General features: G+C 42.0%; 1 protein-coding gene across 1 annotated transcript in view; it reads right to left on the reverse strand.

The window, feature by feature from the left end:
• The window catches only part of LOC120753294 (bifunctional heparan sulfate N-deacetylase/N-sulfotransferase 4), a 70,788-nt gene that overhangs the window by 39,719 nt on the left and 5,351 nt on the right, over positions 1-25,718 (reverse strand). Inside the window, exon 3 of the mRNA XM_040065377.2 lies at positions 15,788-17,025. Coding sequence (XP_039921311.1) covers positions 15,788-16,768 — 981 coding nt within the window. The 5' untranslated portion in view covers positions 16,769-17,025. The remainder of the gene's footprint in view (positions 1-15,787; positions 17,026-25,718) is intronic.

Below are 25,718 nucleotides of genomic sequence, written 5' to 3' on the forward strand. Positions count from 1 at the left end.
GCAGGGTCTGTGTGGTCACGGTGCTCAGGATGCTCTGCTGCTGGGGCATTCCACGAGGCAGAGCTGCCCAAGGAAACACCAACCCAAGTTACTACAGAGCCTGTTGGTGAGGATGCATGAGGTGTGGAGCAAGTGAGAAAGTTGTTCATGCAGTCTGGAAGGAGATCAAAGGAAGGAGGGGAAGTTAGTTTGCAGTGTATCTGTAATTTGCTGTCATCTTGAGTTGTTTTACTTGCACAGACTCCTTTGAGGAAGTGCTTCTGGCGCAGGAGGATGTGCCAATGCCTGGCATCCCAGGGGTATAGGGCCAAGGTTACACTGTCCCATCACCTTCTGAGGGATATGACTGAGAACCTTGTCAAAAATGGGCTCATCTACCATTGCTCAAAATCATTATTCATTTGGGAGCAGATCCTAGTGCTGGATAGGGATTCCACTGCAGGTTTCTTCTCTTTCGTGTGTGTATATAAAATATGGATATACTCACTATATGCACAATACTTTATATGTACTGTAGATAGAAAATGTGTTCAAATATTTGCACATATATAACTGACATTACCTCTGCTTTGAGCTGGGGCTTAGATTAGATCACCTCCAGAAATTCCTTCCAACCAAAATTGTTTTTTACTTCCAGACAGTTTTCTCAGGCTTTTATGACCCATATTTGTTATCAATACCAAGAAGTCTTTTAATACATTTATTCATTTTTGTCCCTAAAATCTGTCCTTAATGTTTGTGCAGCTACCTAATCCTGAGGTTCATTCCCAAGCTGTTCTGTGCAGCAATTTGGTGGTGATCTGTGGAAAGTTGGGGGTTAGGTTTGTTCCTTTTTTTATGTCTTAGAGAATTTTTCCCTATAAGTTACTAAGAGACTAAGTGCTGATGCTTAGATGGTGCTTGACCAACACAAAGGACATGGCCAAAAGTCGGGAGGGGGAAGATCACACGAATTTTGGGGGAGGGAAAAGGACAGGGTTGAGGGAGCTGGGGGTTCTTCTTGCTCTCAGCATTGGAGAGGACAGTCAGGCTGCTGCTTGCTGCGGGGGGAGTCCGCTGTCAACAGAAAGTCCGGCCCTGGGAATTATACCACTATGTGCTCGCGTGCCCAGGAATTCGGAGCTCCTTGCCTGCCCTGCTGGAGCTGGGCCAGCCCTGTCCGGCCATCACGGCTTCTTCAGCACTGCTCACTTTGCCAGGACATTCCCCTGCCTGTCGGGAACATCCTGCTGTCCCAGCCACCAGCCCAGGAGTTTCCACTGTTCCAGCTTGGTGCTCTCAGGGTCCCAAGGGATCAGACTGCCCCGGGCTTTGAGAAACAAAGCCCCTCGAGTTTCCTGGTTCTGTTTATTATTAATGCTGTAGTTGTTGTTGTTTGCCTTGTTATACTTACTAGTAAAGAACTGTTATTCCTTTCCCCATAGCTCTGACTGAAAAGCCTCTTTAATCTTCTAAATTATAATAACTTGGAGGGAGGGGATTGGAATTCCCCATTCCCAGAGAGGCCCTGCCCCTCCCTAGCAGATACCCGTCTTTCAAACCAAGACAGAGGACTACAAAGTAATAGTTTAAATTTCCAGCTGAAAAATTTTGGAAGGAAAAAACAAAAAGCTAAGAGAACTTGCAGCAATGTTTCTTTGCACTGCAAGCAGCTGCTGTCAGGATGTGATTTTTTGATTGCCTCTTCCTGCTCTTGCTCCCTCCCTGAAATCTATGCTAGGATAAAAAAAAAAAAATCTGACTAACCCTGCTGTGGTCTTGACAATTTTCAAAGCCAGAGGAATTGGAATTGATAGGAATACCACAAAGCAGTTAAAATCATAGTAATGACTGTAAGGAAGGTGTGAAATAACTAGCCACTGCTATTTTCTGACAGGAAAGCTGTCAGTAAAAAAGTGATGTCTAGCCTGACATTACTGATGGGGTCACTGCAATACCGGGATTCCAAGTTCGTTATTTTCAGCTTTCAGATTGGAGCATAAATTTCTGTCATAAGGGGGACAATCAACTCAGCTGTATCTGCACTTGTTAAAACTCAACTTGGTGAGGAATTTATAAGCCCAGTGAAGCTGAGTTGATGATTTCTGCGTGGCAAGGATTTTAGCCCACTTCCCATACTTATAGCAGATAATACCAGTGTAGGAATTAGGAAGAGTCCACATTATTGACTTACTGGCTGGAGTTTGAAAGCAGCTTAGGGGTTGCAGCTAGTCAAATCTTTAATGACATTTTGAAGTCACCTGCCCTATACCCTATGCCAAACCTGACTGGAATAGCAGGGCCTGGATCAGAGGGAAACTGCCAAACCTCACAGACCTGGAGGCACTCTTCACCCAGTCCTTCCTACAAATGATGCCATTCCCAGTGCTGGCTGCAGAGCACTGGGCACAGCCAGCGAGGCCAGCAGGGCATTGGCCCTGCCTTCCCGAGGAGTGGGACTGCATTTCCTCGTGCATTTGTTTCCGTGAAGCGCCGTGCTGATGCATAGTGCCATATAAACATTTCACAGGGAGCTCTCGGCTGGGGCTGAACACAGCCAGCTCTGCCTGCAGACCTATTTTTTACTGTAGAGCTATTACCTAGGTCTGTTCAGCACTCCCCTGGAGTTGGCTGCCTTTGTGTGAGGTCTGACAGTACAGGTGGGTTTCTTTGAGGCAAGAAAATGGTAGTGATGTGCATGTATTTGTGTAGTATGTTTCCTGCAAACAGAAAAAAATATTTTTCCTTCTTGAATGGAATATCCAATTTATCAGATCTACTTCTGCTGCTGTTTTGTAACTCTGTGCTAAAGACAGAAAACTGCCAGGAGCCTACCCGCATTTAATTTGACCCGGAGGAGTGCATCTGTCCCTCCAGAGGTTTAGCCTGCTTCAGCTGAAGGAGATGAATGGGGTGATACTGCACCAAATTTACTACTCACTCCTGAGTAAGCAGTGAATAACATCCCTGAGAACTCAGGAGGTGGCTTCTGATTTAGTATTAGAAGAGAGATGATGCTGAGTGTGGCACAGATACCCTGGCAGTGAGAGCACCTTGACCAACAACACAAGTGTGGGTGCACAGATATATAAAAGCATCTATGGCAATTATCCAGTCTCTCTTCTTGGAAAAAGGAATTCCTGGCCTTGTTAGAACATCTAATGGCAAAAAGCTCAAATGAAGAGCAAGGGGACAAGTCTAACAGGGCAAAAAGTATGAACCGAAAATAAAGAACATGAATAAAAAGCAGGGTTTATTTTAACCGGGGCCATACAGACAAGTTAAGGCAATTGCTCCCCATTCTGGGGAAGATCAAAGGCATTAAAGCCTGGCTGTGAGCATCCACAGGGGAGCTGCGGGAGCAGGGAATGGCTGCAGTGGTTTCCTGCCAGCAGTGATTACTGCTCTGTGTCGGCCTTACCCGCTGAGAAGATTTACAGCCTATTTGGGAAAGCACTGAGGGTCTCCAGTATCAATCATTCGTGATTCTGAAGGATTTTCTAGGAATACTAACCAAATCTGCTGACAAGTCCTGGAACGGGGAAAGCCAGCATGTGCCCAAGCTGAGAACAGGTGGCAATTCCCTGGGCTGTGAGGAGCCTGCTGGCACAAGCCTGGGGCTGAGCTGATCCCTTCCTGCAGGGTCATGCAGCAGGGACAGGAGCTGGTGGCACTTTGGGCAGGGCAGCGAAGGTGCTTAGAGATTATTTCTTATCACTTTTGACTTTTCAGAAGCTTAAGCATTTTCAGCAAAAGGAATCTCTCGAAGAAAGGCTTTTCAGGCGGGGGAATCAGTGAAAGGCAATCTGCCAGTGAGAGATCATTTGGATTATTGGTCCAGTTGTTGAAAGAACTTGATCAGGAATGCTTGTTCTAATTTCAGTGGCTCTGCTCCCTATGGCTGCAGTTCAGCCTGGCAGGCTAAACAGCAGCCCCATGAAATACAGAAGAGGTGCTCTATTTCGCCATATCCACATCTGTATGAGGCAGGTGGGGTTTGTCTGTCTTCCAGTTTGTAGAGCTACTAAGAAAGAGGCCCAAAATGTAGGGGCAGAACACTCATGTCAGCTCTGACCAATCACAAAATTAATGTCTAGAATAAGTATTGAACAGCAAAACCATCCTGAGGCTTTACAGGGACCACATCAGGGTCTAAAAATAGTATGTTAGTAAAAATTGCATGTTGAGCCATAGTGATCCTGTTGCAGGAAGCTGTGCTGGTGTCAGGCACTGTTTTGCATGTCACCCACTTAAAACCCAGACTGGTTATCAGTTATTAGGCCATGCCAGGAGAAAAAAAAAAAGGGATCAAAATCTCCCTCTCTTTGGCACAATACAAAGATGGAGTAAAATGCAAGTAACACCAACAACTGTGTTTTGGTTGAGTTGTATATTCTTTCTTTTTCTTGTGTCTTGGTGCTTCAGGCATGCTTCCTTAAGGAAAAAAAAAAAAATTACAAAAAACTCTACAACCTGTTAGAGGTGGGTACTCAGTTGCTATGAATTATTTAAAGGCTAGACTAATGGTCGCTACCTTATTTATCTTCTTTAATTTATGGACTTGGATCTACTGAGGTTTAATCAGAGTGGTTTTCTGTTCCTTTACTGCCCTTGGAAGTCATTCACTTGAATAACTTGTCACAAAAATAAAACTTCCTTCAAGTTCTCATCATGTACATTTATCTCAAAATTCTGAACACCTACCAGCAATCTCATAATCCTGCTTTAAATTTACTGCTTAAGAACTAACTGATGTATATGCTTTGTGGTGGGCAATTAAGGGTTTTTTTTTTCAGCACACATTCCATCATAATGGAGAGATTGGAGCAGGTGATATATCCTGAACTGAGGTCTATCCTTCAGGGTTCAGAATGGGCGTGTTGGCACAATGCTGGATCTGTCTTGTGGCTTTAAGAGAGTGCCTCCATATGTTTAGGGTTTTTTTCCTTTGAGAGTTTGCCCAGCCCCACCATAAAAATCAGAAACCAGGGAAGTCTGGAGAACTGTTTTCCTAGGTTATTTTGAAACCTTCAGTTTGCAAAATCTTGATGAGTAAGGGTGTGCTTTAAAAACCACTAGGATTAAGCATTGCTTTTTAATATTTTTGAGATGTTTGATACTTGTCTGGCAGAGCTTAACTTCTTTGACCCTTCTTCCTTCTTTGTGATGCTGTCTTCTATTATCCAGGGAGCTTGCTTCAGTGTTTTGATAACTAGAGTTGGATGTTTCTGTGGAATGAAAAGGGAATTTCGAGGCAAATGTTCTTGCTTTACACTGCATCTCTTTTACCAGAGATCAGAATATTTCTGCCACCCCCTGCTCCTTTGGGTTCAGAGCAGAGAGAGCTAAAACCTTCATTGTCCTTCAGGACAGGTTTTAAAATCCCTCCATCCTGGAAAATCCTCCTTCTTGCCACTGCTTTATTATCCTTCCCAACATGAAGACAGCATAGTGAGCTGTCCAGAGGAGGAGGCTGGAAGATCCAAAGTAAAATGGCAACGCCTATCTTACATTTCTACTCAATTCTCTTGAACAGGAACATGGAAGGCCAGTATGTTGTCCAATAAAATCAATTCACATCACCAACTGTGCCTTGCACATTTGAAATCAACAATTTCAGAGGTTCCTGTGGGTTACTTTTTCCTAAAACTTGGTAATTTCAGATAAAATTGAGTACAAATTTTTTAACAGTCAAAGGAAGTGTTTCAGGTTCAAAAATATCACCACACCATTCCAAAAGTGCAGAAACTATACTCAGAGCAAAACTGAAGGACTGTTCTTCCTTAGATCACTCTGGAATAGGGACTGCCAAAATCCTCAAACCTGTACCCTTGAGAAATTCAAGTGGTCCAGTGTAACTGTGGAAAAGTGAGGAAATCTTTCAGCCCTTTCAGTAACTTCCTAGGAAGGAAACTGCTGACAACAGGAAGCCCTTCTACACGGCTTTTCCAGCTTAGCCTTGTGTAAGTGCCCACAGCAAGCCAGTTTGTCCCAAGCTCCCTGAGCAGACCCTAGAGGTATGGTATGCCTTCCAAGAGTAATAACAGCTGATGACAACAATAATCCAATGAAAAACCAGTGTTTGTGATCCTTTCCTAAGTCTCAGAACAGTTGAAACTCTTGGCTTTTCTCTGTTCTCACACATAGGCGAATGCTGGTTGTGAACCCTTGTGGTGAATAGGTCTCTAGCGCTTGGGAACGGGGAAGAGAGCTGATCTCACCAGCACACTGAGGACTTGCATCGTGTCCTCTCACGAAACAAAAGCAGCACAGAAAGGTTGGGGGGGAAAGGTTGAGTTTTTGCTTAAAACAGATTCCTATTTCAGAGTCGTGCATATGCATTTTGGTGGCAGCCAGAAAGTGGCATTACTGAGGCAGTTAACTTTTAAATACAGTTGCTTTTGATCTTAATCATTAAATGCAGTACTTTTCTCTCTAAATATTCCCATTGAAAACTGTAGCTACTTGCAGTGTAAAGTATGAATTCATGTAACATGGGATCATTAAACTGGGAAAAATATGTTCAGCAAACTATCAAGCTTTTAATTATAGTTGTTACATTAAATTTCCACTCATTTCTGAAGTGAGAGTTTCTATTACTCTCACAGCTGAAGGGTAATGCCATAATTTTATTTTATATGGGAATGACTGTTTAAAAATCACAAATACTGAATTGCTGTGACAAGCTTTGCTTGGGTAATGCTCTGCTAGCCAAGTGTGACTGTTTGACAAGGTGTACATCCAAATCCTGGAAATTGTTTGCAGCCGGAAGACAAGAAAGAGCTAAAAGCTGGGTGCTATTTTTCCAAACCTTCCCTATAGCTCAAGCTCTTCTTTGGGCTATGCATTCCTCTTCTTTGCCCCCTCTCTCCTCTGCTGGGGTTCAGCACACTCCATGTGTTATGCCACCAGTGAAATTAATAATCCAGAATATTTCTGTTTGTGGAATATCAACTGGGTTTGAGCAGTTTAAGAGCAGAAGCCTTTTAGAAGGCTGGTTTTAACCATGCAGCAGCAGGCTCTTTCCTGGCACGGGTTTCCTGCCCAAAATTCCCTCTAGTCTTTAGCACTCACCTTGAAATATTTACAGCAGGGATGGGTAGCTTTTATTTCCTGATAATGTACTGGCAGCCTGTTCCCAGTTACAGCAGAAATAGCAGTGAAAGCATATGGGAAACCGTATTCCCTTTCCTAATAACAAATACAGTGGAATTACACTTTATAATACCACAGACATATTTGTTTATGATGCACATAAATCTTGGGATATGTTACTAGGAAGACACATGCAGAGCTTTATTAAAGAATTCACATTCTGCAGCTGAACCTATTTTTTTTAAAATTAATGCATTATTGTTATTATTGTTACTATTAACCATCTACAACATAGCCTCTGCAGTTCACAATTGCGCCTAGCACTCCTAAATTAAAATTATTATAGAGTATTTAATCTCTATTAACTATAGATTCATATAGATTAATGCTTATTTATGCATATTTATTCAATTAATTCCCAAACATTTGCGCTAATTCGTTGAAAAACCTGCAGTAAATATTATTACAAAGGAGGTCTTCAGTCCTGTAGCCCTCAGGGATTAACTATATCTGGAAAAGGGACGAAGCACTTTGATCCTCATCCCCAGAGCCTCTCTCCCTTGGCCTGCTCTACACCAGGCTGCTTTTCCCCAGGCACAACCTGCTGCCCACGTGATTTGCCCTCTTAAAACAACTGGGTCTCCACCAAAAAAGCACTTGTGCTATCAAGAATCTCTGACAGCTTTAAGAGCCAATATTTCATGAGGTTTGAGCAAGGCAGGCAAATACAGTCTCCTGTCAAAAATGTGAATTCCATAATTTTTTATACCTTTTTTTTTTTTTTTTTTTTTTTTTTTTTTTTTTTTTTTTTTTAACTTGAAGGTTTGATGTTTTTGGGTGAAAAATACACAGGTCCTGAAGCCCATGGCTTTAATTCAGTCTGATTCAATCCAGGCAGTTCATGTGTAATATTGAGACAACTTTTAGGAATTTCTTCAGTGTTGGTATTTTAGATTTAATATGTAATGTAGAAGCTACATTAATAATTCTGGCTTTTACGTGAAATGAAGAGGCAGTAAAAACCTGAAATATCCATTTCCTGGGATATTCTTGTATTAAAGAATTCTCTCAGCAAAGTGTGAATAACTTGCATTTTTTGAATTTCTTGAAGATCAGCAATTCCAAAGCGACATTTAAATATGATCTTTGGAATTTATTTTTCTTTAATATTCTATGAACTGCCCCCTTTTCCTTTATTCTGCCAGAGCAGATGAGCTGGCAGAACACAATTGTGTTTGAATCGTATTCCAGTGAAATGTTCTGTATTTCCTAATTCAACATTTTGCCACAGGAAGCTGTTTCACTGGTGCAATCCAGGCTGATCAAGTAACAGGAATATAAACTTCATTTTCCTCTGCCTTGCCACTTTGCCATTTTGGAAGGATTTAGTGCAAGGATAAATGGCTGAACAAGCAGGATGGAAGGAAAATTAAAATCCTAACCTCTAACTCGTTGAATTTTTCCATACCTTGGTCATAAAGTATTGGGGAAAATGGTACTAGTTTTAATAGATTTAGTTTGTGTTTTTTTTAAACTAAAGGCAAAAATGCCAATTAACTGACTACATTTAAAAAATTAAACTCTGAGATAAGGGATTCAGCCTTTTCCAACCAGAAGTGTTAAAAATAGCAGGGATGTCATGTGCTACAAAAGCTGAGCATGTACCACACCACAGATCCCACTTGTGTTTGGGTGCTGTCTGGATGAAAAATGTGAACAGCAGACTAAGAGAGTGCTGGTAATTAGCAGAAAGAACAAAAACACAGAAAAGAGTAAGGCTTACTAATATTTAGAGAATTTTTCCTGGCTTGGTAAAGGATATTTATAGTTTGTTCTTCTGGAGGGGAAACAAACACTTAATCCATGGCTTTATTTCCTAAAGCAGGCAAACTCTGGGCTCTGAAAGGGGAAACTAGTTTCTCACAGAAGCTGTCAGGCTGGAAAGACACCAGGCTGCCTTGGTGCCTTCTGTGCCAGCCTCAACTGCAAATGAAGGAACTTTTCTCTGTGTGCTCCCCTCATCAATGATACATGCTGCAGTTTGAGATCAGAACACTCCAGTGCAGGCAATGTGTTGCCGTAAATCAAATCCTGACAAAAGAAAACACTGCGCAGAAAGCCCCAGGGTGTTTTAACAAATACACTGGTTTGCAGGAAATTGTCAAGAGTTTATCCTTTAATTTTCTTGTAAATTCTGAAAATTAAATTCTTAATGGAAGGAAATAAAAATAGTTTTGTTTTCTCCTTGACATTTCTCAAGAGAAAGTCTTAACTATTAAGATATTATCTATAAAATGGTGTGACTATTTAAGTTATAAGTTAATATATATTGTGCATTAGAAACTTTGCTGACACAAAGTGACATATTTAAATCACTAAATAGTCTTCTATTAGAATTTCCCATGAGGCGAAAAAATTCTTTAGTACTTTGTTTTCTGTTTCTGCCTGAATGGAAAGAAGATGAGTGGAGGTGTCGAACATGGGAAAAAACAGCAGTAATTGAAGGGATCTCTGGTTATATTCATAGAAATACACAGACCCTAAGATTTGTGTGAGGATACATATATAAAGCTGTAAGAGTGGATGGATAGATGGATACGTCTAAGGATTTGAAACCTGACATAGTTGAATAGTTGGTTTTGTACTGCATCGTGACACAGATGTGGACAGAAAACGCCTAGTTAATTATTGCTAAGTGATTTAAGTCTCAAATTTCTCCTTTTCTCTTGGAGATTTTCTCTGTTCTTCACCTGTTTGTCCATCCCTCCCTGTATTCACCCTTTTCCTGGGCACTGTCACTTGCACATTATTTGAATAATGCCAAGAGTGCTAAATTGAGCTTTTGCTGTAAGTGTTCCTCCTGCTCCCATTTGGATGACAAAGGCATATTTAAAGTCACTTAAGTAACGCTGCTCCTGAAGGAGCTGCATTATAGATGGGTTCCTGGTAATGTGTTTATTGCTGCTTCAAGTGCTTTTAAGGCAATAATTATGACTGCTCTTGCAGTCTGCACTGCCTGGCCCTTCTACAAGGCTATTCCATCATTTTAGAGTGTTGTTTTCTGTTCAGGGAGCAACTGTTAGTGCTCCTTTTTAACTAATATGCATTGTTTTAAAGCTCAGGTTAATGTAGGTCTCGAGGGGTTGATATAAAGCAGATGTGGTTTTTGGCTTCTATGGATTCCCTAAGCGAAGCTAAATTAAGTAGAGTACTATGTCTGTCCTGGAAATATACTCCAGTTTGATATAACCTAAGACTTCAGAATTATTTTGGAGAAAGAATTCAAGAAATAAGTACAAATCTAGGAAATCGGTGCAAGCATAGAAGAGGAATGCATCACAAGTCAGTGGTGCTTGGCACAGGATGTGAGCACTAGAAATCTATGAATCTGACCTGGAAAACCTGCCAATTTTATATTTTAAAATGTATTGTGACATTTTTTTAAAACATCAAATTTTATTTTTTTTTTCAAAATTAAGTTCTCTGAGTTCTTATAGGCAGAATGAAGGATGAGTTTTTCCATTTTTCCCTTTTTTTCGTTTTTCCCCTTTTCCCCCTTTTTTTTCCCTTTTTTGTTCCCTTTTTCCTATTTTTCCTTTTTTCCTTTCTCTCTCCCTCTTTTTTTTTTTTTTTTTTTTTTTTTTTTTTTTTTGTTTGTTTGTTTGTTTAATTTGTTACTTTGTGGGATATGATACTTTTTTCCTTGGGGAAAGAAACCCAGACATCTGAGATAATTCTGTAGTGCTTGTACAAAAAATACCAAAGTGAGCTCCCTGGAGTCAGGTAACCCTACAGACCAAAAAACAGTGTGTTCTCTGGGACAGAAGAATACCAAGGGAGTTTTCAAACATTCAGAAAAACCTTGCTAGGGACATTATTGTTTAATAAATTCAAGGGGTAGAAAATTTGAGCCACCAGAATCTGTTTTCTGGCAAGACTGTATTAAAACACTGTCAAGACCACCTAATCTTGAGTGGGAGCCTGGCAGATGAGAGAACCCCAAATCAATTATAATTCAGGGAGGGTATTCAGATAGACAGTCAATCCATCAGGCTGCCAAGGAGAAGAATACAGGTTCTGCTAGTGGCAAGGGAATTGTGGTTTTTAACTACATCGGTACTGAAATTCTGAACGAAAGAACAGGCCCTATTGAAACAAAAGAAGTATAAAACATTTTGTCTGATGTGTCTTGACAAGGCACTTGAGCAGTATTCAACACTCAAATTATTACAGAAAGAATTGGGTGATTCAAGAGACCTGAACAAGGAAAATATTGAATGAACTGTCATCTCTGATGAAGCAGAATGGAGCAGGCACTCCCATTTTCAAATAAGATTATTAAAGTTTTTATGCACTGCCTCTCAGCTGCTTTTTAAATTCGTTTTTAAAGACTTTTAAGAGGGTCCAAAAGTGGGAGCTCCACTTCATTGTCTTCTTCGCTGTCTCTCTGAAGTGCTTTAAAAGGTGACAGAAGTGCCATCCAGCCTGCAGTGACTTAATGCCTGGCTGTCTCCTCTGGGTTCACACATCTCCTGGGCTCAGCTTCTCCCTGGGCGTGGTTACTTTACTGGTAGAGGCTTATTAATATTAAAAAAGGTATCGGGGTGACTTTTATCTCAGGACTGACCATTCTGCCATGCCTGGAGATGTAGTCCAGATTTCCAGTAGTTTCACCTGAAAGCAGTTGTCCTTGCACAAAAATCAGGGATAATCATATGCTGGAGAGATGGAGAGGTTGAGCTCAGCTCCCTGCTGTGCCAGTACTTTTTAATTTGGAATTGCCAGGAAAGATGCAACTCCAAGATGAATTCTTGTCTTTAAGACACTAAAATGAGCCAGAAATCACAGGCTTTAAGTGTTCCGGGCATTTTAATGATGGTGAAGGTCAAAGACAAAGTGAAGACTGTGGCAGTGAGGAGGTGTCAGAGACTAATGCAATTCTTATTTCCACTGAAGGAAATGGGCTGAAGCTCAGAGGGGGACGCAGCAGGAGAAGACAGACAGGCTACACTAACACAAAGGACGTTTCCAAGCATTTCCATCATTTCATTGTAGCTCAGAAAGTCCAAGGATGCTCCCATCCCTATGGTGACATTTTGAGGGATTACACAAAGGAGAAATAGAGGTTTTAGAGAAGGGGGCTGTGGGATATGGTGGTGCTGGAACAAGCAATTTCTCCTTGATAACCTTATCAACTCCAGCTGGAAGAGAGTGGGAGAAGAGAGGGGAACAGGTGGTTTCTGAGTCCACCCAGAAGCTGTGTCGCAGTTTAAATTCTAGAGCTGAGAGAAGGGTAGAAAGTGAAAGGCTAAAGCTTTTTGCTTCATTTGGAGTGGGTTTTTATTTGTTTTATTTATTAAAGAGTAAATGCCTTAGCTTGCACTGTGCTCTTGCAGGGGTTTTGAGTTAACAATAGAATGTGTGTTTGTGAAAGGTGTTGGAAAAGCCCTGGTGGCTGCTTTGAGCTCTTCCTGGGTGAGTAAATATTGTACTAGCTCATACTATGGCAACAGAAAAAAATAGAAATACTTCAGCAAGTTCCTACTCCGTGTTTGGGTAATGCAGCCCCCTTTGTGCTCAGTTAAAAGGAAACTTTAAAGGTGAAAGCTTTGTATTTTTTCTCTTTGGCTCTCCCAGACACAACACAAAAAAGACATTTCCAGGGTTTTTTTTTTTGCCAAATCACCGATGCCAGTGATGCTGGACTTGTGTGGCTGGGAACCAGTATCATTTGCAAGTACACAAATTCACTGTTTCTGCAAATTAACTGATGAATTGTTTTCCCTTCTAAAATCAAGCACTGAGATAATATATTGGCAGGCAGAAAAGGGAGAAATTCATTTGTAGGGGCTTGCTAGGCTCAAGATAGGACTCCACAAAGCTTGGAAAAACAGCTTTCTGTGACTCTGCTGAGTTCTTTTTAATTACTTAGCCAGACATGACCTTGCACAACTTCTTTAACACCAAAGACCAGGACATCTTCTGTGGTAAACAGAGCCCATAATAACCTTGTTCTCTGATCTCTGTTTCTGTAGCTGATGCCACCTTTTATAAAAGTGTGTGTATATATACATAGATATATCTCCCTGAGGCACCTAATTGAGAAATGGCTTTGTGAGAGAATAAAAACGTTTAGGTTGCAGGAAGTAATTACAGAGGCACAGGTTAACTTGTTTAATTACTGTTACATGCCAATACTGTTATCAGCAGACTCGCCGTGTGTTAAAGCATTCCCAAGGGGTTTGGGTGGGCATGGCACCTTTGGAGAGCCTCGCAGAGAGTCCCCACATCGCTGCAAAGTGAACCCTCTGTGAGCAGCCTCAGCCACTCCTCCCAAAGGCAGGGCAATGCCTTGCCATCACCGAAGTATCAACCTCCAAAGTAGTTACTTTTGCCTCTCGAGCAAAGCTGCTGTGCCTTACGGGGAGAAGGCAGGTCCGCTGGTTCTTAATTGCCTCCCTCCCCCAGTGACTTGGGAGATTGTTCTCTAACTGGCTGTAATTATCCTCTCCTGTAAACTAACCAAAGTGCACTCTGCTTTCCGTGTTATGTTCATTAGCAGTGGGTTAATGTGTTCTGGGAATGTCCACTCTGTAGGAGCACACTGATTGGTGCAGCAAGTGTTTGTGAAACACCCTGAGGAACAAATCTGTGCCAGGTAACTGTTTCGAAATGAAATAATGTTGAGGACAGGGTGCCTATGGATGCTCAAGCTGCAGGGTGGATTTATGTGTGAAACATTCACCTAAAAAGGGGGGATAAACTTTTTATTTTCCCCAAAAGAGGGCTTGAGGGGAAGGTTGGTTCTGAGCCTGTACCTGCAGAAGATTTTCTCCCTGTGGTTAGTGTTTGTGGCATGATTTCTTGTGTGAGGTGAGGAGGGGATTTATCCTGTGAGTGGCACTTTGGTGTTTTTGTGAGGAAAGTGGGCTGCTAATTTGGCACTGGAGAAATGTGGGAAGAATGAAAGATTCCCTTTGTACCTGGCTCAAACATAATAAATGAAAGAAGGCTCACCATGTGTTGTTTGAAAAAAAAAATAAATTAAAGATGTCTGAAGCCTAGCAGATATTTTTCCTTGTTACTGCCTCGATATTCAGCAGTGTGGACTGGTTGGTTTTCAGGTGGACAAGCGTGTGCAGTACATAAATATAATTCTGAATGCTTTTAACAGCACCCAGCTCCTACTGCAGCCCCTGGATGTGAAGTTTTCTGCTGTGTCTCCTATAATGAGCATGGAAGCATGGTTGCTGTGCCAAGCACAGCTGGAAAAGTTTGCCTAGCAATGTTGTTGCCTGCTGGATAGTAACGGAGGTGACTTGAGTTTTTTCCTGGATAATGAGATGATTCCTGTGAGAGCTCTCTTCTGAATCTCTGTGTCTCTGTGTGGACACTCTGCTGGCAATGGGGCTCGTTAACCACTGTGGAATAGTAACAGGCTTCCTTGGTGGAGCAAACCGCGTCAGAAAAGACGCTCTCAAAAAGGCTCAGGCAGGAAGCTATTGCTGAAAAACTGGTTTCACAACTGCCTTTTGAGTTCATTTCCTCTTGTGTACAAGCCCTTTCTCAGAGCATTTCCCCATGTATTTCCAGAGAGAGCGCACTTGATCACTGAGCTTGTGTGCAGTGCTCAGATCTCAAAGGCACCAGGCATTTGGAGTGCCTGGTGCTCAGAATCAGCCCTGATGAGCATTCATACGCCTGGTTTGGCTAATAGAATTACCCCAAGTGTTCTGATGTGCAAAATTGTTTTAATTGTATGTGAGACTACTGCTCTTGCTGGGTATTTGGACACCTCTGTGGTCTGGATGAGGCAAATGAGTATAGAAATTGTAGAAATGGAAATAAGGGTTGAGAAATTAAATAGGAATCTGCTTTTAAAAACAAAAGGCTCGTTTATTGTTCTTGAAGGCATTGGATATTTACAGCAAAACCCCTCCAGAATAAAGGCTGGAGAATGTGATGTTGCATGCTTAGGGATTCAATTAATCTCTGAATATGATTCCCACATGTGGAAAATCACAAGAAATAACTGTCATGCTGTTGAGCTCTGTCTATTCTTTCCAAGTTGCACACATCTTTGAAAATTACTCTGAACAAATTTAATGGTGTCCCTGGATACTACAGATCAGGAATATAAGTGTAGAAGAGCCCCCAGTGAGTAGTCTGTGTCTTTCATTCTATCAGATGGTTATGTCACTTGCTCAAGTGCATGCTGTGCTTCCACCCTGTCACTGGTAACTTTAAATGCTTACCTGCTAGTCTGGTAATGAAAATTATCTTGCTAACTCTTAGAAGTCAATTTGAGGCTGTAACTTCTTCAGGCTCTTTTTTTCCCTTTTGCTCCTTTTTGTTCTTTTAAAATTCAGTGATGGTGAGGTTTAAAAAGGCAACCATCTTGTATTGTTCTGTCTACTTTACAACAATAGCAAGAGAAATAATTCAGAAAAGGCCTCTAGAAGCTGTTATATCTATTTGTGTGCAACATACATGCCCCTACAGATACACATCCATAAGTGCATCTCGGTACCTATGTGGGAAAAATGGCTTTTAATCTCAGGTTGTGGTTTATGTATCTGCTGGCTGCACTTGGACACTTTCAGCCCTCATCAGGAAAAGGAGCTCCTCAGCTTTTTCAAGCTTTGTCTCTTTTTAAGCACCCGTTAAAGCACATACACGCGTCTGGGATAGCGTTCCCCAGTTCTTGCCTTACCTTCACGTCGTTGATGTTCATCCTTGTCCCCTCCTTCCCAACAAAGATGTCGTCTATGTCGACCAGAATGTACCTCTCCAAGGAGAGCGTGAGCTTCTTTCCCGATAGGAAAGAGATGGCATCGATGAAGATGAGCTTGTGGAGCCAGAAGGTCAGGTTGTTCCCAAAGAGGACTCTCTGGATGCCGTCGTGCAGGCCCAAGTCCTGGATGACGGTTGCATAGAGAGCAGCCCTGGGCAGCGTGGCGGGGGTGGGCCTGGCGGGCTGCAGCTCATTCAGCAGCACTGGCTGGTAGGTGGAATGGTTGAACTGGAACACCGTCCAGTCCTCGCCGGGCAGGGGGCCCTTCTCCACCCTGGGCGCTTTGGTGATGCGCAGCAGGGGTGACTGCGGGTTCACCACGCAGTCTCTGAGGGCCACGTTGTTGTACAGCTGTAATGGCAACCCTTTCAGTCTGGTACTCGGGGAGCTGTTCTCGTTGGCTTTATGAAAACCAATTATGCTAACACTGTATTCCACACAGTATTTTTCCAGAAGCTCTCTATTCCACGAGTCCATAGACACATACTTTAAAATATTCTCATATATAACAATGGTGTACTTCCCTCTCCCATTGTCTGTGAGAGGGGGAATGTCCCCCTTGGCTGGTGCAATGACCATGTGGTACTGAAACTTGCTGGATTCGAGGATAGCTACGATGTCTTGCCCCAGCTGGGAGTACTGGCTTTCCACGAACAGGAGCACAGTGGGATCAGTCCTAGAGGGATCAATTGGCTTAGGTGTTCTCAGCTCTGCAGACCTGTAGGGCAGAAGTTTGAGGTCCTCGCACTCTGCTTGTCCGGTGGTTTCCACGAGGGCCATTTCCTGCTTGTAGCCAGTGTAGAGGAAATAGGCAGAGATGACAATACTTGCCAAGCAGAAGGTGGCCAGGAGAATGACCAGCGTTCGGAAGCTTCTGCGGAGCTTCCCGATGAGATTCATCTTTCGCAGGGCTTCCAGCTCCTGCTGGACTTGCCACTTTCCCGGGTGCTCTTCCTAAAGTGCCATAGGAATGAGGAATCACGGAGGTTCCCCTTCCGAGATGTTCATGTGACCATTGCAGTGCATTTATGAAGCGTACGGGGAGGCTGTAAAGCTGTCAGAGCGGGAAGTCAAAGGATCCGGACAGATAAATTGAAAGAGGTTTTCTCAGAACGCAACAGCTGCCAATAATCAATGAAGAGGACTCTTAACATTATCTGCAACAAGAAGTAAAAAAGAAGAGTAAGTGAAACAAAATCCATAAAGCAATTAAAAAAACGTACATTAATAAGGCCGGTGATTGATACTGGTAATCTGAGTAAAGAGGGAAGTTTCTGAGTAGTTCAAGGAGCACTCAGTGTCACCTGCTTTCTTGGTGCATTAAGATAAGCTGCATTAAACAGCTCCTCCATGTTCTTTGGATACAGAAATTAACTCTGAATGTAACTTTCTGAGGATGTGCATCTACTTATCAGCTTTTCTTATCTAAAATGCATTGTTGTTATTGCAAATGGGAACAATGGAACATTTTAGGGGCAAAATTAGGATAAAGAATCTTTGTTATATATGGGACCATGTTCCATGTCAAATTCAAACTGAGTAAGGGATAAATTCTTTCTTGGACTGCAAAACTAATGTGAACAAAGTGAAAGTCATGACAGGAGTTTGAGGACAGATTTGTAGGGCATTCTCTCCAGCTTCCATTCTGCACTTGGAGCGGTCAGTATTTCATGGTCCTGTTTAGGAAATTTAAAGATCCTGTGGGGATTTTCCAAGGGAGTGGGCAGGTTGCTACAACTGCAGGGTGCAGCTGTGCATGGCTCTGCCTCCATCAGGGATCAGTGGGAGGTGCTATGCAGCAGGAGAAGTACCTCAAGGGAGAGCTGTTTTTAGTGCTAGGTGGACAAGCAGGTGTGTGTGCTGGTCCATGACACATCTGGCTAAAGCCCTCGGCCTCTGGTCTGTCCCCATATGGATGAAGTATGAGGTGCTTAAACCTCATTGCTCTGAAGCCCCTGTGCAATTCCTGGCAGTTCTGCCTAAATTCATGAAAAAATGCCATTGGTAACAGTAAACCCTGTGATTCAGAGGCAGTTAAAGCTAACTAAATAAATAGCCCATGCTGCTCTATGGATTTAAGTAGGAATTAACATCTTTCTGAATTATTTATATTGTTTGTCTATTGGAACAATGTGAGACAGTAAACAATGAATGATTTTGGAACTGCAGGGAAGAAATGTTTTTTCCAGGCAGATACTTATCTGTTGACGTGTCCTCCTCCATTAACTCAGATTACACTTTTGACTTGCCTTCTGAAAACTATTCATTCATCTTAAGGTTTGCACCTAAGACTGGAAAGTGCTTGTAAGAACCATTTAGAGAGTGGGAGTTGTTTTTTGAGACCATTTGTGACTCTGGCAGGTTCAAACTCTCATCTGATTTACCTTCCTCAGTTGGAAGCTTGCAAGGAGATTGATAGCCCTGCATTGTGGAGTATTCCAGCAGCGACCCTGCTGTGTCACACAGCTGGCCAAGAGGGGAGCCAGGTAGGGACGGAAATAAGAAACCTCTTCTGGTCTAGTCCTTTCTTATGTGCGAGAGAAGAAATAAAAAGAAATCACAGCTACCATTAGGAAATTGAAGTAATCCTGATAATCTTAAGAGTATTTGCCCTGCTTCGGTGCTTCCCTTGTTCTGCAATTGTCTGCTGGCTGGGATTTCACTTCTTATTAAACCTCCAATTAAGATTTCCTCAAAAGATAACACTGGATCAAGTGCAGCATCCTCTGCGAGACAGCGTTGGAGTTTGGGTGACATTGATGAGTCACTCAGCCCGACTCCGAGGGTTTATCAAATCAGGACTCTTGCTCTCCGTGGGAGGGGCAGCCTCAAGGGGTGGGGGATGTTGTCTTCCCCCGAAACAGCTGATTCCAAAAAGCCTGTTCGGTCAGCACGAGACCGGCAGGTAACTTGGAAAAAATCTTGAACGCCCCCTCCTCTGACTGTGCATCCTCGGCTCGCTTTGGGCACTAGAGGGCAATCGCTTCTTGCTTTTGTGCGGCAGCACCGGCTCTCCCCTCGCTCCCGAGCGCGCAGCCCTGCCTGCGGCCCCGCTCCCGCCAGAAGGCTTCGGAAATCCCCAGGGCACGAAAAACACCTTCATTAAGACTCCTACGTTTAAAATTAAATAAAAGCCAGGAGTTCTGCTCTTAGAAATGTGCCGCTAGGTCACCCTGGATGCTTCGCAAATGTTTCAGCCTCCACCTGTGGCACGAGGGAATATCTTGCGGGAAGACCTAAAATTGCACGTTTTTCTCTCAGTGTTTGGCCCTGCTGGATCTCCTGGGTACTGGTATTGCAAGCTGCCAAAACAATGAACTTGACGAATATTATAGCTTATATTACAAAAATAGGAGAAGTTTGACTTTATACTAGTCAAAACAAAACTATGGTCTTCATCCCTAACTATTTCTACCCAATAACTGGTGGAATCTCATTGAGATAAAATACTAATAATCAGATTTCATGTTAGCTACTATCTGCTGTATGTAGATATTATAATTAAGTGGAAGTATTCTCACTTATTGAGAGGTATAATTATATAAGATTGATAAATAATTTAAACTTGCATAAGGAAACCTGGCATTGGAGCAGACCTTTTTAGTCTGCACGTTGTTTTTGAACTGCTCTGTTGAACTGATTATACTGTTCAGTAAAAAAAAAGAATGGTGTGAGGTAATTAAAGGTTATGAAAATAAATCAGCTATATTAGCCATTAGTGGAACTTTCTCCAAGGCATAATTGGAAGTTAAGTGCCATTTGTGCCTTTGAAACTCTCCCCCTTAAAGTTCAACAGCTTTATATCTGCTCCACAATTCAACTATCTTTGGAGAGTTCCTGTGCTAGATTAATTTGAAAAACTGGAAAAATAAGCCATATTTCATAATTAGTGTTACTGATGGAGTTTCATTTTGGTAACTGATATTTGAGGTCCTGTGTTCCTGTGGTCACTGATGAGCATTCACTGACTCTTCACAGGGGTGGAGCCCAAAGCTGGGCACATTTGGTCAAAGAATCAAGGATACATTCATCCAGAGTTGGTCCTTCAGTAGATCTTGTCCATTCAGCTGATTTCCTCAATGTGAGGCCTTTCCCCAGCAAGAGCAGAATGCTGCAGTACAACTGTGTTGTGATGTCAGAGACATCTGCAGGGACTCTAATTTTTCTTTAATTCAGGCAGCTGAAGAATAATGGAGGTTTAAAAATTGCTGCCTCCTTGCTAAATAACACTTCCTGCTTGCCTGCAAAAATGCATTTGATTGATGACTAAAGCGTACTGATTTTGAAGATGATTGATTGGGAGATTAGGACTTGACTATTTAAAACCGATAGCATGACAGCAAAGAGAAACAGCCCCTTATTAATGCCATGTGTTAACTGTGCATCAGGAATTAGAGCTGCCTCCCTCGCGGGCCAGTTCCCACGGGCACAGCTTCCCCCAGGGCTTGGTGCCTGAACAAGCAGACTCGATGTGTGGGCTGGGGGAGCTCCTCTTACCTCTGGTCATGGGTAGGCAAAGGATTCTCTGAGCTACTTGAGCTTATGGAAAGCAGAAATGTTGATATTAAGCCATCAGCGGTGTTCGTTCACCCTGAGGATGGAGCTAAGGGACTTCCCATCTGCAGCAGGTTCAGAGCACGTCGGTGCTGACAGCACCGAGCAGAGGAGCAGGACCCTCGTTGTTCCACAGCAGTGCGGCCATTCCTAATCTCCTGTCTGCACCAGAGTACCCTGCTGGGAGCAATTCACCTGGAGGCAGGCCAGAGCTTTCCCTTCTTTATTCCGGCATAAATCAGAAGTCAGAATGTCTTTATTGCCTATATATAAAACTTCCCTTTAGGCTAAAAACCTAATGTAAAGCCTTTCCTCTTTTCTTTCCTTTCTAAGCTTGTATGACTCCCGTCACTTACTAGCAGCCCAATGAATCATGATGCCTGCCTTGCTGCTCCTTGCATGGGACTCCTCATTCATTACAGAAACAAGCAACCTGATTTGAGTGATAAATGACTCCTGGTGACCATTAGCAAAAATTCAAGGTTTCTGTTCACTGCAGAAGGAAAAAAGAGCATTTTTCTTTCTCTCGGAAAAGTTTCCAGGAGATTTTTTGACTGGGCTCACAAAATGTATATCCTCTTTGAAAGTAACTTTCCTTTTTTTTTTTTTTTCCCCCCATATTTAACAAAGATGCAACATGTTCTGTGTTTGTAAATGTGGCTTTGCTTGAGAGGGGATTTGGTACCAGCTTTTCATAGCTCATCCCAAGGCATTGGAAAACTCTTTTTACCTAAGATAAAGCCAGTTTCTCAGCTGATAAAGGCTGTTGCGGACCTTCTCACTTCTATTTTATCATTTCTGAGTGGAGAGGCTGCTCAGTACTTTCACCTCTTTTGTTTCTTTTCAATGCATAATCATGTCTAAGTGAAACCCCCAATTTTTCGGTATTTTCAGCCATTTGATCAAGTCTATAGTGCACATGTAATCTTGTGTGATTTCAGAAAGCTAAATGATGCCAGAGCGTGAAGTCAATAATCAATGAATACAAAGCAAATAGTTTGAAATACTTTAACTTGTGCACTTGATGAAAGCTGGTGTGATTTTAGCGTGAAACAATACTTGGAAGGGAGCTGTTTGACCCTTCTGACTTCTATTTCTCTTTGGCTTTAAAGTTTTCCAGACGACTTCAGAAAGCGGTGAAAAGGCTCCCTGGTGGAACAGTGGCTGGAGGGTGATTTGGAGATGAGTTCTGCTCACAGGGATGTTGTCACACCTGTGCACATGCACATCCTTTGGTTCCCCAGCCCATAAGGGACATTTCATGTTGCTTAGCTCCTAGCAGAAATGTGTTTTAAGACTTAGCCAGACCACACTTCTGGTGAGTGTTGCCTGATGTTCAGCCTCACTGCTTCCTTCTTCTGACCCATTAACTTCCAACAGTCCCATGGTCATTTGGACCACCCAGAAAATCCCATAAATATCCCATCTGGGATGTTTCAGTGAGGCTTCCTCCAAATGGCATAATTTATGGATTTCTAACGCATCAGCACTTCTGAATTTAATGAGTAGTTGTACTATTTCCTCAGAAGTTTCTGACTTTGTCTGGAGTGTCAGGACTGGAAGCTCCTAGAAATCGCTAATTTAAGTATAGTCTGAGGAGAGCCATGCATGAAGAGAGAACCTATATTTGTATTTTTTGTTTCTTGACAGAGTGGCTCTAGTGATCATCACAACAGGACTTGTTAGTGACCACACTCACCCTCTGAGCAGCTCCAGATGTTGTGTGGTACCAAAATTATCACAATACATGTAATATTTTCATGTTACCAGGCAAAACATTTCTGAGGCCAGACTTAAAATAATTCAGTTATAATTTTACATGTACCTTCTCAATGCAGTTTCTAATAAATGTGCCCATCTAGCCTGAGTGATGGTATTAAGATCTACCACTTCTTACCAGTAACTCACCAAAACTTCAAAAAGCTAAATAGCATTAAAGGGTACAAGTCTGACTTTCTCAAGGTCACTCAGACACCCATGGCTGAGCTGGCAGCAACAGCCCCTTGCTCTTGCATAATGCCCTTCAGCAGCTGTTTGCAACCCTCATGGCTCGTGTAGGAAAGTAAAAGGCTTGAAAAGGTGGTGTTGAGAGATGATCTGGAGGTCAGTAGCTTTACTGCCAAAGCCAGCATGACAGAGCCAAAATGTCACGGCAAGGAGCTGGGCCTGTGATCACAGAGACGTGTGTGCCCTGCAGGACTGAGTCCTTGCTTTGCTGTCCTGGTGGGATTAATCAAGAGTTACAGGTGAAATTACCGTGCTGTCAGTGCCCCAGCCCATGTGAATGAAGGTGGGGAATAAAAGCAGTCTTTGCACAGTCTTCTGAGGCAGCCTGCAAAACATTCCTCCTGACCTGGTGCAACAAATCTCCTGCTCTCACTTGGTTAATGGCACTTCATCACTTTTCAATTCATAGTTTAGTGCTTCAATGGAAGCCAATTTGAATTCATTTAACTCTTCAAATAAAACTTTTGTGAGATGCTGTATCAGATGTTTTATTACAGTCCATCTATTCTAGTTTTCCATATTCTTGGTTTTCCACTTTCATAATGCTGTCAATTAGCTATCCAGTTCCAATAGAATGATTTGTGTTGTGAACTCAACTGAGAGACAACATTTGTGCAGTAGAATGGCTGCCTAACTAGGGCTCCTTAAACCAAATCAATGCAGTAGCCAAACTCTGTATATGTTGTTTGATTGGGTAGACAAGCTAAGGCATTAAAAAAAAAAAAAAGCTAAAAAGCATTTCTTATAGTTCTATTAGCAACCAAGTAACTACAGATTTTCTGAATTGATTTTGAAAATTTAACAAGGATTACAGATTTGTAGGTGATTACTAAAACTTAACTTTCTGGAGGTTTCTTACAAAAAAGAGATATAGTCCCAGGCTCTGGAACAGCCTGTTAAAAGCTAAACTATTTGGCCTTTATGCTTTTTTTTTTAGTAGTTAATTGTTTCCCATGCTTTCTGTTGTCCTGTTGCTTTTCTGGGAGCTAAAAACGTTTGCCACCATGTGCGATAATTAAAATGTGTCCACTCTTTTACCAATGCCAATATATTTCACTGAATAACATGTTTTGTGGTGTCTGTATCCTGTCACAGGGACTATTTGCGAGCAAGTCAGATGTGGTCACATCTGTGCTAGGAATTAAAAGGAGGCCACTGACTTATTTCAGAGAGACTATTGCTGTCACATAGTAAAGATCTATTGCTACTGCAGAGGAAGTCTATTGAAACCCAGATAACAAAGACTTCGTACTTAAATCTTTAGTACAGCACGTTTGCCACGTGAAAGTTAAACAGAGGTTTATTCTGATTTTGCTCAAGCCTGGTTCCAGCCAGTCAGATACAGTTTCCAAGCTCTGTGTATGTTAATTCTCATTGTAACAGCTTCCCTTTATTTGTTCTTTAAGGAATTTCTGCTGGAGTCCCCTTTTCCCGTCTTTGTTCTCACTGGCTGTAGGGTTTTGTCACCATTGAGAGGATTTGGTGGAAAAAGAGGGAGAATACACAGAGTTTGGTCTCACCAAGCTCTGATCAGAGCAGATGTGTGGGTTGGAGCATCATCCAAGCCACCAGTGTTGGTGACAACCTGGCGAGGCTTGGTAAGTAGTGGCTTTCAAGCAAAATGAAGCAAGGAGAGTAAATGGAGCCAGGGTGATCCTGCACATGTGCCTCCTCTTTTTATGTGTATGCACTTCTTGGACTTCCAAACAGCTTCTAAAGGGGAAAATTCAGTCACTTCCACCTTGCTTATAAATACTTGCGTTTACCACTGCTTTTATTGCATGGCAGTTCGGCAGCAGGAAGTTAAGTTTATATTATCTCTCCTATCTCTTCCTAGTCTTAGTTCTAGACTAGGTTCTAGGCAGTCCTTCAATAAAATTTTGAGTCTTAGTACCAGTTCTTTACAGGCAAGCTGACCTTTTTGTGGGGACCACTCAGGGCTGCGCATATGCCTGTTCTCAGCAAAACTAATCTAGACAGAGAAATTTGGTCATGTGACAAAAATACTACAATATCCAAGAGACTTTTCCTTTAATGTACTTAGGTTTTGCAGACAAGACAGAGGAAGTTTTATGCGAGATTATTAATACTAATTCAAATTCTTACCTTGTAATGGCTGGGGGGATACTGTTTGCCTATCAAGAGGAAAAATGCTTTATGGTGAAAAGATAAGGCAGAGAGTACAACCTTTGATTTCTGTCTCTGCCACTGTCACATTTTGCCCTCTGGAGGCCACTGATTTTTTTTCCAGTATTCCATTTTTCTTGTCTTTGTTGAGGAATACTAGTCTTTTCTACCTTTACATGGGCAGTAGCTGTAAAATGCTTTATGATGATTCATGTTTGGTTCAGATGTGTATAATGTGGACATAGCAAAGTGTACTTTTGAGAAAGCCAGCGCAAAATTCATGATTTCATGTGCAGGCAAATGTGTTTGCTGTGCTTGCTTCCTTTTTCTTCTTTTTCTTTGTACCCTTGTTAAATTCCTTTGTGTTTATCCTTGCCACTGCTTTATGGGCTTTCTCTGAGAGAAGCCACTTTGTCAGCCAAATGAAAGATCTCTTTAGAGGTTTCTGGTGTGTCATCTGTGACCTATAGATACTGTTTTGCTCTCTGTTCAAAATATAAACAAATGTTTCCTTTGGAAAGATCTATTCTTTGTTTTGCCTAGATAAAGTTCAATTTGGAAATGCCACTAGTAGGATAAGGGTCCTACTTGGGAATTCAAGGGAATTTTTGTTGAGTCACACTGAGCTCAGAGACCAGAACCAGAACTAATACCATTAGAGCTCTGTGATGGAATAGAGAGGCTTTGATTAACCTCTTGCTTTCGTGAAAAATCTCTGTTTATTGAACTACTGAGGCATTACCTTACTGTTGAAGGGGAAGAGTGTGGAGAAAAAAAAAAACCAAACAAAAAACCCAAATGGCTTTCAGTCTTTCTGAACATACTGCCCCTGAATCAGGCTGGAATTGCCTTTACAGTCCTGTCCTCTCCTGGGGGCTGAGGGCATAACTCTACTTGGTTTTCAATAAGAATCTCCAGAATGTGTCATGGACAAGGAAATCCAGCCTGGCTTTCTGGGTTATGGAAGGGGCTTAAAGAATTATGTCCCATCATGTAATGTCTTGTAATCCACAAAGCTTAGTTTTAGGTAACATATAAAGAGAGACTTTATTTCTTGCCTGAACCCCAATATTTTTTCCATGGAGGAGAAAGCCTTCTAGGAGACCCTTCAGTAAAAATCTGACTATGCAGAATGATTGCCTGAGATTGATACAGACACATG

The sequence above is a fragment of the Hirundo rustica genome, chromosome 5 (genome assembly GCF_015227805.2).
Source record: "Hirundo rustica isolate bHirRus1 chromosome 5, bHirRus1.pri.v3, whole genome shotgun sequence".
Taxonomy (NCBI): Eukaryota; Metazoa; Chordata; class Aves; order Passeriformes; family Hirundinidae; genus Hirundo; species Hirundo rustica.